This window comes from Ambystoma mexicanum, chromosome 2q, assembly GCF_040938575.1.
Source record: "Ambystoma mexicanum isolate Mex_15411 chromosome 2q, UKY_AmexF1_1, whole genome shotgun sequence".
Taxonomy (NCBI): domain Eukaryota; kingdom Metazoa; phylum Chordata; class Amphibia; order Caudata; family Ambystomatidae; genus Ambystoma; species Ambystoma mexicanum.
Window position 1 is genome coordinate 1,483,689,619 of NC_090924.1, and position 14,338 is coordinate 1,483,703,956.

A 14,338-nucleotide genomic window follows, 5' to 3' on the forward strand; every position below is an offset into this window, starting at 1 on the left:
CCGCCCATTGTTAAAGGGTACGAAGTAGCCTTTAATCCAGCTATAACTCAAACTAAAGGACGACCTATATCTGGCCTGATTACTTTGAAAAAAGACAAACTGGATTTGAAATCCTGAAGTCAAGCAATTCATCTTGCTATATACAGGCGACTATGATTGGGTTGAGAGATCATGCAGAGAAACCCAAGTCAATAATTAATATTATAAATGTCTATTGGCAACATAAAGTAATAGGCAAGACGGATTTCATTGAACAGATATGCAAACTGCTTGATAACATAACATCTGCAGAAGTGAATGTGCGCATTATTCTTTGTGGTGATTTTAACATGGATCTTATATCGGAAAGAAATAGACAAAAAAGAAAGAACCAGAATGAGAAACTACGAACATCCGTTCTCGAAGAACTAGATGTTGGAAGTATGGATATCCTAAATTGAAATATAGTGGGCGACATACCTCTTTCATGTCTCTTTCCTTCTCCCTGTCTGGCCCTCCACTCTTCATAACTAGGGAAGAGATATATAACAACATCAAGATGCTGAGTGCATCCCGAGCACCAGGACCCGGTGGTCTAACTAACTACATACTCAAAAAAAATCCGGAAGAATGGTCGGACTTCTGCTATAAACTCTTCATAATTGTGCCTATTTTTAAAAAGGGCTCAAGATTAGAGCCAAATAATTATAGGCCCATAGCGCTACTCGATGTAGTGGGCAAAATCTTTGCCACCCAACTTCTATCCCAACTAACAGATTGGATTAAACCGGCCGGTGTTGCGATATGAGGCAAACAGGCTTCATCAAGGGCGTGGGCTGTAGTTTAAATCTGTTAGTTTTGAATATTTTAAAAATGGAAGCTATACGTAAAAAGACGCCCATAGACGTTGCATTCATTAACTTGGCCCATGCCTTTGATGGTGAAGACAGGGAGTTTCTATGGGCCAAAATGATCAACAAAGGCTGCCTATCAAGTCTAATATTGCTGCCATAAAAGCTCTGTATTCAGAGACGTCTATACAAATGTGTCTGGATCTAATGGGACATGTAACGTCTCCTTTAAAAACAACGTGAGGTGTGAAGCAAGGGTGTCCTCTAGGAGCCACTCTCTTTAACTTCTTCATTTAAGATGTTAGCAGGGCCATAGAAGTAGTCCATTCCTTTACACTGAAAATCAATGATACGTTAACATAATGATATGTGCAGACGATATTGTGCTCCTAGACAGGACACCTATTGGTCAGCAAAGAAAGATCAATGCCTTGAAAAATTATTTTGAAAAAAATAGACTCGAGATTAATGTGAAGAAATCTGAGATATTGGTTCTTAAAAATCTACAAGGATTGAGAAGGAAAACAAGCACGAAAAACTTTGTGCGGAGGTTGATAAAAAGGAGATGTTGAACGTTGCTAAGGAAGCAAAATACTTGGGAATAACAATAAATTCAAGTATTAATGATGGACCTATGGTGAAGAAAATTGCCTCCAAATGCAATCAGCTTGCTGCAGAAGTGGACAAGCTTCATAAAAAATATGAAAAGTATTTGCTTCTTCCAGTAGTCTACTTTTATAGGAATACAATTATTCCAGTAGTAACTTATGGAGCAGAGATCTTGCTTGGTTGCGATTATGAGATCTGGTCCCGATGCAAACATGTATTCTGGAGGAGGATTCTACAACTACCGAAAGGTTTTCCAACACTGTGCATGAGATATGAGATCAGCTTATCTTCTATTAATTCTACAGTGAAAAGGAACTCCTCGGCTCTCTACCGAAAGGCGATAGGAGGCGATAACATTCCACAATTTAAGATCTTAAACAATGTTGTAAATTCTGAGGCAGATAGTCGTATAAACAAGTGGAAAATCACAAGTGAAGATATTCTAGAGCAGCTGAACACCGATAAAGAATGCCTAATGTGTAATCTGAATGCAGTAAAAAAATAAAACTATATGAGCAAGATTGGATTGAAACTAATGACAAACAAAGCCAACATACAAGAATGAGACATGCACCAGTTGAAGCTAAAAAATTGAATGTGCTGCCTGAATACATGGTGAAGTTCCCTTGTAAGAAGATAAGAGCAACGTTTTTAAAGTTTAGACTGAATACACTGCACACAAGAGATGTTTGCTTTGATACTTAGGATGCTGAGAAAAAAAATTCTATCTTTAGATTCTGTAATTCCCAAGAAGAATCTTTGAAACATCCAGTTCTTTTCTGCCCTAACATGAGAGATAAAAGAACAAGACATATATGGGTACAGAATTGGACAAATACCCAGCCCGATATGCAGAACAATGGTGGTTGCATTATATATTATATTTTTTTGGGACAAGTTGAAAGAGAGTCTTCAGAGAGTCAATGAAAAAGTGATATGAATAATAGCCCGGAGATTTGCTTTTTATTTTTTTTTAGACATGAACAACTATGAACATACATACACTGATACGAAACAGTTTGTAATTTTTTTTAAAGTTTGTAATAAACTAAATACATTTTTTTTTAAAAAGATTACATTTATATTTATTTTAAGAAAGGGATGGGTAATCAGAGTGTGAACCAAATATAGGGGAGGTTGTAAATTTTCATGATTGGGAAAATTGGGGATTGAAATTTCATCAACACGCATATTATAATAATGTTCTGGCAAGGATTGGGGTCATCTTTTGGGAAAAGGGTAAGAAGTACATGTGGGGCAAAGAAAATCATATTTACGGATTACATGATTCTTTACATAACAAACATTTGAGTGCATAATTTATTCATTTTGGTTTGAACACTTTCCATTTGTCCTTCGTCAGTATTTACAAATGGTTCCTCATGATAATTGTCTTGGAATTTTTATTCTCTGACTTTGTGGAGAATAAGATAGATGAAAAAGATGTAATTTAATAACTGCTGGTCATTTTTTATCATTAATACATTCTTGATCTGTCATCTCATTTTTGAGGAACTAATCCTCAAGCCACTCAAGTGTGCTTTCCTTTTCTATACAATTATATAATGACTATTTTCAGTTACTGAAAACATTATTATAAATGTATTAACTTCAAATGGTAAACATTTGGAATAAAAGAGAAGGTAATCTTTACTTAGTAATTTCAAAAATACTCTTTTACTGTGCTGCCTTGTGCTTCAGTTCGTAAATGGTGTCGAAGTGCATTGTTTACATAAAGTGTACAGTTATATTCAGCATTTGATACTCCTCCCTCCTCACCCTCCCTACCCCTCAGGCCAAGCCACCTCCATCACTGCCATCCACCTTATCGGTCATCCGACCCATGAAGCGCATGTCAGCTGAGGCTTTTGCTGCCCCCTTCTGACCCCCATCCCCTTTTGACTGACTCTCACCCTGACACAGCCCACTCCACACTCTACTCAGCTATTTCTGATACTCTTGATATCCTTGCCCCTGTCATGGGGATCCGCCTGAAGCCGAAAGCCAAATGAAACTCCTGGTACGACTCAGACCTCGTCACCTTAAAACGCAAGTGCAGGGTAGCTGAGAGTAAATGAAGCCCGCGTCTCTGCAGCATCTAACAACTCGGCTGAACTCTTTAAAATCTGCAAGGAACTTGTCAATCCATCCGCAGTCTCTACCTCTCCTGTCTCCTCCCAGGCCCTCTGTACAACACTGGCGTCTCACTTCATCTCTAAAACTCAGGACATCCTGTCCTCTCTCTCCTCCTCTCCCCTCCCTCCCTCCACTCCCTGCTCTTCCTCAGGCACCTCTGCAGTCGCCTCTCCTCCCTCCTTCTCTGCTTTTCCCCTGTTCTCCACAGACGAGATTTCTAGACAAGTCAGATCTATGAAAGTCTCATTGAAACAGGTTCACCCCTGTTCCGCCAAAACCATCAAGGACCACATCGACTCCCTGGATCCTGCCCTGGCCGATTTCTGCAATCATTCATTTGCCACTAGAGTCTTCCCATTCCCCGTGAAGCACTCCCTTGTGCACCCTCTTCTTAAGAAACCCACTGCCGACCCCTCCTGCCCGGCCAAATATCGTCCAATCTCCATCGCTCCCTTCCTGGCCAAGCTCCTGGAGAAACTGGCTTAATCTCCACACTGAATCTGTTAGTTGTCTTCATGACCATCAGTCTGGCTTCAGAGCTATCAGAAGCACGGAAACCGCTCTCCTGAACATCTGTGAAGACCTGCTCTCCAACCTTGACTCTAATACCCGTTGCGTCCTCATTCTGCTTGATCTCTCCTCTGCCTTTGCACTGTCAACCATGCCATCCTGCTCAACCGTCTCCGTGATAACCTGGGTAACACTGGTCAGGCTCTGGCGTGGCTGACTTCTTTTTTCTCTGAAAGTCCCACCCAGGACCAACTCAGGGACTTCCTCTCCGCTATCTTTTTCTCTACCTGTGGTGTCCCCCAGGGGTCTAACATCTCTCCCTGGCTGTTCAACCAATACCTGCCACTCCCGGCACACCGCATCGCCGCTCTCTGCCCCAACTTTCGGTGTTAAAAGCCCAAGAATCATATCTCTCCAGGACTGAAATCTCTGCACTGGCTGCCAGTGGCTGCGAGGATTAAGTTCAAAACCCTTTTCATCGTCCACAAGGCCTTCTGGAACAGCCTCCCTGCCCCCCTGAAAGTTGAGGAGAATCGCCTTCGGTTCCGGAAGCTCCTCAAAACCTTTCTCTTTGCTTCTGCTTTTTCTCCTCCTCTCCCTTGCTGACTTCCTGGCTGATATTGAAATTGCACTGGTTACCTGGCCACCCTCTGATCTCGGTCCCAGGTTCCCCCCCTCCAGTCGCACTCCTGTACTGCCTTCCTGGCAACCCCGGCACTTGGGGACTATTTCTGTATCCCTACAGTCCCACTTCCAGCACTTGACACCCGATGTCTGCACTTACCCTACACTTGCCACCAGCTGGCCGTACTTTTACTTATTGTTATTTACTTATTGTTATTTATTCTTATCCCTTGTACTGCACTGTCCTCCCCATGCACTTCTCCTCCCTTCCCTTACCATGCACTTGCGCAATCTGAATGACACCTGGCCTAGTAAGATCGTTGTCTGTCTTCCCTCTGACCCCTCCCTTGCCTAGTCGCGCCTCGAAACACTTGTGTATAGTTGTGTCATAAATGCCATATCATATCATATCATAATACAAGCAGGCTTGCCCCTTGGCTCCCGCTCTTTACATCGCCTACATGGGTGACATTGTAGACCTGGAAAATAACACCAGATCTTTTGCGGCAATTGTAGGAGAGGAAAAGATCACACGGCTCCTCTATGTAGACATCATACTTTTGGACCACACAGCAATAGGCCTTCAACGCCAACTAAACAGCCTCTCATTATACATTAAAAAAACGACTTGGAAAACAACACAAATAAAACAAAAATCATGAACAGCAACTAGAAGGTCGGAAATGCTACGCTGGTACCTTGAAGCTGGGCAACTGGAGACAGTAACGAATTTTACATACCTAGGAGTGATAATCAACAGGAGTTCAGTGGAAAGGCTGATGCAGAATTCACTCTATGCCAAGATCAACACACTAGCTTCATAAACCATGGCACTTGACAGAACATTTGGGCAGCTTTCTTTGATCCCAGTACTCAACTTTTATATTGTATGGAATGGAAGCGAGCATCTGGAACAAACTGGAAGGCCTCTTCTGGTGTAAAATTCTGAAATTGCCATCCTCCACGCCAATTGCTTCAACCAGAAGAGAACTAAGCTTGTCATCATCAAAAGCAGCTACTGACAAAAACAGTCTGATGTTTTTCAGGAAGATCCGGCTAAATCCTTGCCCAAAAATATTCAAAACCAGCAATAAGGAAATAGAGGGAGGCAGAAATAGGATGCTGACAGACTGGGCTAAGAAAAATGTGACCTTTCTATCTGCCATTGGAAGCTCAGAGGAGGAACTGGATCGCAACCTAGAAAAAGTCAAGGATAGACTTAAAATCTGGGATTGGATACAATCTCTGGAAAGAGCTTCAAACAACAAATCAACACCTGCCTCGAAAACACACAAAAAATAGATTACCCAATGAAATATCTGACTAAATTTCCTGACAGAATACTGCGTTCCACATTCCTCAAAGCTCGACTGAAGGTCCTAAAAACCACTGAGATCCTGACAATTCAGGGTCAATCCTCCTCCAACTCGTGTCGTTACTGTAAAGACAAGACCCAGAAAGAAAAAATACGACATCTTTTACTGTCCTGCCCTGGAACAGCAAAGCCACGAGACGCTTATTTGAAACATCATTTGGAAGCAGCACACATACTGGAGGAGGAGGCTTTGTGGTTCAGAATGATTAACGGGGACAAGACATCCCTGGTCACAGCCGTGACAAGATCTTACAGAGCATAGGATTCGAGCAAGAAACTGGCAATAATCCGTAATCATCACCAACCAAGAACAAGGCCAAATAGACACTTGACCAGCAAAGTTCAATACATCAAAACAAAAGGACAAAGGAAAGGAAAAACACCATCGCTAACCAACAAGGAGAACATTTCGTGAAAATTGTTAACAAAATAATTAAATTCTAATAATTAAAAAAAAAAAAAAAATATATATATATATATATATATATATATATATATATATATATATATATATATATATATATATTTGTTTTAGATTTGGAAAGATATAAGTGTATATAAACGTACATTTGGGTAGCATTCATTGTTTGTAATGTTGGTTTTTGTACATTGTTTCTGTTAAAAGGAAGCATTAACATTGTGTTGACCCCTGTGTTTTTGGGTTGGTTCACATCTGGACGCAGGATACTGTCCGCAGACGTTGGAACAGCTGCATAGTAGGCAGAATGATTTTTTGATGTAAAGTTTGAAAAAAACAATGTGATAAATTGGTAGAAATTAGAGTGCACTAGTAAAAACCTATGAAATTCAGTGATAAAACATTGTTAAAGGGACTTTCTGGTTGCAAGTAAAATCGAAAAACTCAAGAAATTCACCAGTTATGGTAAGCTATGCAAACATAACTTGCACCATTGACATGCACTGCTAAGACTAACACCCAAGACATCAAAGATGACATCATAAATGACACCATTGATGAAAGTATTAAAGTGGCATCATCTCTCTTGTCTACACCACAGTTCTCCTAAATGCTTGGGTGTCACTTTCCTCCAAGCACTATGGCTAAGTGCACCAAGCAGAGCCCAGAGCACCCTACCCTGCACAGATCACTTGCCCACTTGCACACAAGATAGGAATCAAAGATCAGCAATTTAGACAGACCAGTAAATATGTAGTAATTACCTACCACTTGCGTTAGTGATTTCTCCTTCTGGGCAGAAGGCACAGTCATAGCAGCAGATTGGCTCTCCCTCCAGTTGAACCTTTCTGTATCCAGGGTGACAGCTCTCACTGCACGCAGAGCGGGGGGTCTGAGGAGGAAAGTTACAAAGGACATGGGTGATAAAAAACACATGCTAGTGTGTCAGAGGATAAAGAGGTATGAGGCCACTATGATAATATTGGCGAGCTACGGGTCTGAGGAGGAAGAGACAAGGGCCACGTGTGATACAAATGACTTGTGCACAGTGCAAAGGTTCTGAGGAGAAAGAGACAAAGGACAAATGTGATAGCAGCTAGGTTCTGAGGAGAAAGAGACAAAGGACAAATCTGATAATATCAGCTATGTGTATGAGGAGAAAGAGACAAATAGTATATCATTTTGAAATGTACATGGCATCTCTCTTTCCAGTAGCAGTCATTTAGTAACATTGCTTATTTGTTTCCATTTTGGGCTTACAATGTTTTTCCTCTCGCTCCCTCATAGTCATGTAGGCAGAGGGTGACTAAAGCGGTAAGTCCTACCATCTTTTTCTTGGACACAAAAATTTAGCTTAAGCTGTACAAGTGCAGCCAACCAGGCTCTTGCTCGCTGATTCTGTTGTGATGGCGGTGATAGTGTGGGAGGGAGGTGGTGCCCTTGCCAGCAGGAGATACCAATTGATATGTACCACTGCAGCATCCAGAGGTCTAGAGTGTTACTGGAATGGTATGTCAAGGACTCAGAGCAGCAGAAGCTTGTTTAGCGCATTGTGTCACCAGCCAGGGCCACATACACCACCAATACACCCAATAGCCGCAGCTGTGGGAGCTGGATCAGGCACGCGGAAATGCCACACAGCTACGACACAGAGAGAGAAGTTCTAATGTGGCACTGCAGAGGCTAGTCAGGTGAGTAAGCAGTGTTATATACTATTTCAGCTTCTCAACTCACTGATCCCTGGAACCCATGCCGGGTGGTCCACCCACAAGCTGTGCATAATTGTTATTCATATGTATGGAATGGTAGAACCCTAGCAGCCATATGAAAATGTACTACAAGTTATACTTTTATCAAAGTTCTGAAACTGAGCAGAGAAAAAACATCTGGGACACACCACAGAAAGCCTGGCAGTCCCACCAGAGGCAACAAAGATTGTTATCAAATTGAGGACAATATTGATCAACTATATTTGCAAATGGGAGCAAGACACACTCTGGGGATAAATGAAATAGGCTAAAACCTCCAGTTATAAATATCTTGTAACATTATCTGATTGAATGTCAGCTCAGGGTTGTATCTAATATTGCAATATCAAGTAATTAGCATTAATCAGACAATACATTACAAAGTGAAACGTGTCACAGGTGGCTTCACAGGTACATGGGCCATTATGATGTTTCTTCTGTTATTAGGACATTTTCAGAAAGGATGATTCAGGAAGTCGTGTGGAAGCCAGACTAGGGGGGTCCCTAAACTTTCCTCATCCTCCATGTATGCTTCATCCCTGTAGCAGAGGAGTCCCTAACCCACAGACGTTCCCAGTCATGTAGAAACCAGACTAAACGGGTTCCTAAGCTTTCCTCAACCTCCATGTATGCTTCATCCCTGTAGCTGTGGAGTCCATAACCCACCAAGGTTCCCAGGCATGTGAAAACCAGACATGGGGGGGTCCCTAAGCTTTCCTCATCCTCCATGTATGCTTCATCCCTATAGCCGAGGAGTCCTTAACCCACCTAGGTTCTCAGACATGTGGAAACCAGGCAAAGGGGGGCCCCTAAGCTTTCCTCAACCTCCATGTATTCTTCTTCCCTGAAGCCGAGGGGTTCCTAACCCACCAAGGTTCCCAGGCATGTGGAAACCAGACTAAGGGGGCTCCTAAGCTTTCCGCGTCCTCCATGTATGATTTATAACTGCAGCCGAAAGCTTCCTAATCCACCAAGGTTCCCGGCATGTGGAAACCAGACTTAGGGGGTCCCTAAGCATTCCTCATCCTCCATGTATGCTTCTTCCCTGCAGCCGAGGAGTCCCTAACCCAATAAGGTTCCCAGGCATGTAGAAACCAGACTAGGGGGGTCCCTATGCTTTCCTTATCCTGCATGTATGCTTATTCCTTGCAGCTGAGGAGTTCCTAACCCACCAAGCTTCCCAGACCTGTGGAAACCAGACATGGGGGGGTCCCTAAGCTTTCCTCATCCTCCATGTATGCTTCTTCCCTGCAGCCGAGGAGTACCTACCCCACCAAGGTTCACAGATATGTGGAAAACAGACGAGGGGGGTCCCTAAGCTTTTCTTAACCTCCATGTATGCTTCATCCCTACAGCCGAGGGGTTCCTAACCCACCAAGGTTCCCAGAGATGTGGAAACCAGACTAAGGGGTTCCCAAAGCTTTCCTCAACCTCTATGTATGCTTTATCCCTGCAGCCGAGGAGTTCCTAACATGCCAAGGTTCCCATGCATGTCATATCCAGACTAAAGGGGTACCCAAGCTTCTCCTAATCCTCCATTATTTCTTCTTCCCTGCAGCCGAGGAGTCCCTATCCCACCAAGGATCCCAGGCATGTGGAAACCAGAGTAAGGGGGTCCCTTAAGCTTTCCTTATCCTCCATGAATGCGTCATCCCAGTAGCAGAGGGGATCCTAACCCACCAATGTACCCAGGCATGTAGAAACCAGACTTATGGGGTCCCTAAACTTTCCTAATCCTCCATTATTGCTTCTTCCCTGCAGCTAAGGAGTCCATAACCTACCAAGGTTCCCAGGCATGTGGAAAACAGAGTAAGGGGGACCCTAAGCTTTTCTCATCCTTCACGTATGCTTCATCCCTGTAGCCGAGGAGTTCCTAACTCACCAAGGTTCCCAGACATGAGGAAATCAGACATGGGGGGTCCCTAAAGTTTCCTCAACCTCCATGTATGCTTCATCCCTGTAGCTGAGGAGTCCCTAACCCACCAAGGTTCCCAGACATGTGGAAACCAGACATGGGGGGGTCCCTCAGCTTTCCTCAACCTCCATGTATGCTTCTTCCATGCAGCCGAGGAGTCCCTAAGCCACCAAGGTTCCCATGCATGTGGAAACCAGACTAAAGGAGGTCCCTAGGCTTTCGTCATCCTCCATGTATGCTTCATCTCTGTAGCTGCAGAGTTCCTTACCCACCAAGGTTCCCAGACATGTAGAAACCAGACTGCGGGTGTCCCTAAGTTTTCCCCATCCTCCATGTATGCTTCATCCCTGCATCCGAGGAGTTCCAAACCCACCAAGGTTCCCAGACATGTGGAAACCAGTTTAAGGGGGTCCCTAAGCTTTCCTTATCCTCCATGTATGTGTCATCCCTGTAGCTGAGGATTTCCTAACCCACCAAGGTTCCCAGGCATGTGGAATCCAGTCTAAGGGGGTCCCTAAGCTTTCCTCATGCTCCATGTATGCTTCATCCCTGTAGCTGAGGAGAGCCTAACCCAGCAGGGTTGCCAGACCTGTGGAAACCAGACATGGGGGGGTCCCTAAGCTTTCCTCAACCTCCATGTATGCTTCTTCCCTGCAGCCGAGGAGTCCCTATCCCACCAAGGTTCCAGGCATGTGGAATCCAGAGTAAGGGGGTCCCTAAGCTTTCCTCCACCTCCATATATGCACAGACCTTGCAGTCACAGGGGCGTGCTCCTCTGGCTGCCAGGCAGTACATATGCACAGACCTTGCAGTCATAGGGGCGTGCTCCTCTGGCTGCCAGGCCATACATATGCACAGACCTTGCAGTCACAGGGGTGCGCTCCTCTGGCTGCCAGGCAATACATATGCACAGACCTTGCAGTCACAGGGGCGTGCTCCTCTGGCTGCCAGGCCATACATATGCACAAACCCTGCAGTCACAGGGGCGCACTCCTCTGGCTGCCAGGCCGGACATATGCACAGACCTTGCATTCACAGGGGCGCGGTCCTCTGGCTGCCACGCAGTACATATGCACAGACCTTGCAGTCACAGGGGCGCACTCCTCTGGCTGCCAGGCAATACATATGCACAGACCTTGCAGTCACAGGGGCGCACTCCTCTGGCTGCCAGGCCATACATATGCACAGACCTTGCAGTCACAGGGGCGCGCTCCTCTGGCTGCCACGCAGTACATATGCACAGACCTTGCAGTCACAGGGGTGCACTCCTCTGGCTGCCAGGCAGTACATATGCACAGACTTTGCAGTCACAGGGGCGCGCTCCTCTGGCTGCCAGGCAATACATATGCACAGACCTTGCAGTCACAGGGGCGCGCTCCTCTGGCTGCCAGGCCATCATTTGCTCAGACCTTGCAGTCACAGGGGATGTGCTCCTCTGGCTGCCATGCCATATCTATGCACAGACCTTGCAGTCACAGGGGCGTGCTCCTCTAGCAGCCAGGCAATACATATGCGCAGACCTTGCAGTCACAGGGGCGTGCTCCTCTGGCTACATATGCACAGACCTTGCAGTCACAGGGGCGTGCTCCTCTGGCTGTCAGGCCGTACATATGCACAGACCTTGCAGTCACAGGGGCGCGCTCCTCTGGCTGCCAGGCAATACATATGCACAGACCTTGCAGTCACAGGGGCGCACTCCTCTGGCTGCCAGGCAATACATAGGCACAGACCTTGCAGTCACAGGGGCGCGCTCCTCTGGCTGACAGGTCATACAGATGCACAGACCTTGCAGTCACAGGGGCGCGCTCCTCTGGCTGCCAGGCAATGCCAGGCAATACATATGCACAGACCTTGCAGTCAGAGGGGCGCACTCCTCTGGCTGCCAGGCCATACACATGCACAGACCTTGCAGTCACAGGGGCGCGCTCCTCTGGCTGCCAGGCCATACATATGCACATACCTTGCATTCACAGGGGCGCGCTCATCTGGATGCCAGGAAGTACATATGCACACACCTTGCAGTCACAGGGGTGTGCTCCTCTGGCTATCAGGCCACACCTATGCACAGACCTTGCAGTCACAGGGGCGTGCTCCTCTGGCTGCCAGGCAGTACATATGCACAGACCTTGCAGTCACAGGGGCGCGCTCCTCTGGCTGCCAGGCCGTACATATGCACATACCTTGCAGTCACAGGGGCGCGCTCCTCTGGCTGCCAGGCCATACATATGCACAGACCTTGCAGTCACAGGGGCGCGCTCCTCTGGCTGCCAGGCCATACATATGCACAGACCTTGCAGTCACAGGGGCGCGCTCCTATGGCTGCCAGGCCATACATATGCACAGACCTTGCAGTCACAGGGGGGCGCTCCTCTGGCTGCCAGGCCATACATATGCACAGACCTTGCAGTCACAGGGGCGCGCTCCTCTGGCTGCCAGGCCATACATATGCACAGACCTTGCAGTCACAGGGGCGCGCTCCTCTGGCTGCCAGGCAATACATATGCACAGACGTTGCAGTCACAGGGGCGCGCTCCTCTGGCTGCCAGGCCATACATATGCACAGACCTTACATTCACAGGGGCGCGCTCCTCTGGCTGCCACGCAGTACATATGCACAGACCTTGCAGTCACAGGGGCGCGCTCCTCTGGCTGCCAGGCAGTACATATGCACAGACTTTGCAGTCACAGGGGCGTGCTCCTCTGGCTGCCAGGCAATACATATGCACAGACCTTGCAGTCACAGGGGCGCGCTCCTCTGGCTGCCAGGCCATCATATGCACAGACCTTGCAGTCACAGGGGAGCGCTCCTCTGGCTGCCATGCCATATCTATGCACAGACCTTGCAGTCACAGGGGCGTGCTCCTCTAGCAGCCAGGCAATACATATGCGCAGACCTTGCAGTCACAGGGGCGTGCTCCTCTGGCTACATATGCACAGACCTTGCAGTCACAGGGGCGTGCTCCTCTGGCTGTCAGGCCGTACATATGCACAGACCTTGCAGTCACAGGGGCGCGCTCCTCTGGCTGCCAGGCAATACATATGCACAGACCTTGCAGTCACAGGGGCGCACTCCTCTGGCTGCCAGGCAATACATAGGCACAGACCTTGCAGTCACAGGGGCGCGCTCCTCTGGCTGCCAGGTCATACATATGCACAGACCTTGCAGTCACAGGGGCGCGCTCCTCTGGCTGCCAGGCAATGCCAGGCAATACATATGCACAGACCTTGCAGTCAGAGGGGCGCACTCCTCTGGCTGCAAGGCCATACACATGCACAGACCTTGCAGTCACAGGGGCGCGCTCCTCTGGCTGCCAGGCCATACATATGCACATACCTTGCATTCACAGGGGCGCGCTCATCTGGATGCCAGGAAGTACATATGCACACACCTTGCAGTCACAGGGGTGTGCTCCTCTGGCTATCAGGCCACACCTATGCACAGACCTTGCAGTCACAGGGGCGTGCTCCTCTGGCTGCCAGGCAGTACATATGCACAGACCTTGCAGTCACAGGGGCGCGCTCCTCTGGCTGCCAGGCCGTACATATGCACATACCTTGCAGTCACAGGGGCGCGCTCCTCTGGCTGCCAGGCCATACATATGCACAGACCTTGCAGTCACAGGGGCGCGCTCCTCTGGCTGCCAGGCCATACATATGCACAGACCTTGCAGTCACAGGGGCGCGCTCCTATGGCTGCCAGGCCATACATATGCACAGACCTTGCAGTCAAGGGGGGGCGCTCCTCTGGCTGCCAGGCCATACATATGCACAGACCTTGCAGTCACAGGGGCGCGCTCCTCTGGCTGCCAGGCCATACATATGCACAGACCTTGCAGTCACAGGAACGTCCTCCTCTGGCTGCTAGGCCATACATTTGCACAGACCTTGCAGTCACAGGGGCGCGGTCCTCTGGCTGCCAGGCCATACATTTGCACAGACCTTGCAGTCACAGGGGCGCGCTCCTCTGGCTGCCAGGCCATACACATGCACAGACCTTGCAGTCACAGGGGCACGCTCCTCTGGCTGCCAGGCCTTTCACATGCACAGACCTTGCAGTCACAGGGGCGCGCTCTTCTGGCTGCCAGGCAGTACATTTGCACAGATCTTGCAGTCACAGGGGCGCGGTCCTCTGGCTGCCAGGCCATACATTTGCACAGACCTTGCAGTCACAGG

The 14,338-nt window shown here is 47.5% G+C and overlaps 1 protein-coding gene across 1 annotated transcript in view; it reads right to left on the reverse strand.

The window, feature by feature from the left end:
* Positions 1 to 14,338, reverse strand: part of LOC138568909 (vomeronasal type-2 receptor 26-like) — a 103,760-nt gene that overhangs the window by 10,144 nt on the left and 79,278 nt on the right. The window contains exon 2 of the mRNA XM_069646689.1: positions 7,271 to 7,394. Coding sequence (XP_069502790.1) covers positions 7,271 to 7,394 — 124 coding nt within the window. The remainder of the gene's footprint in view (positions 1 to 7,270; positions 7,395 to 14,338) is intronic.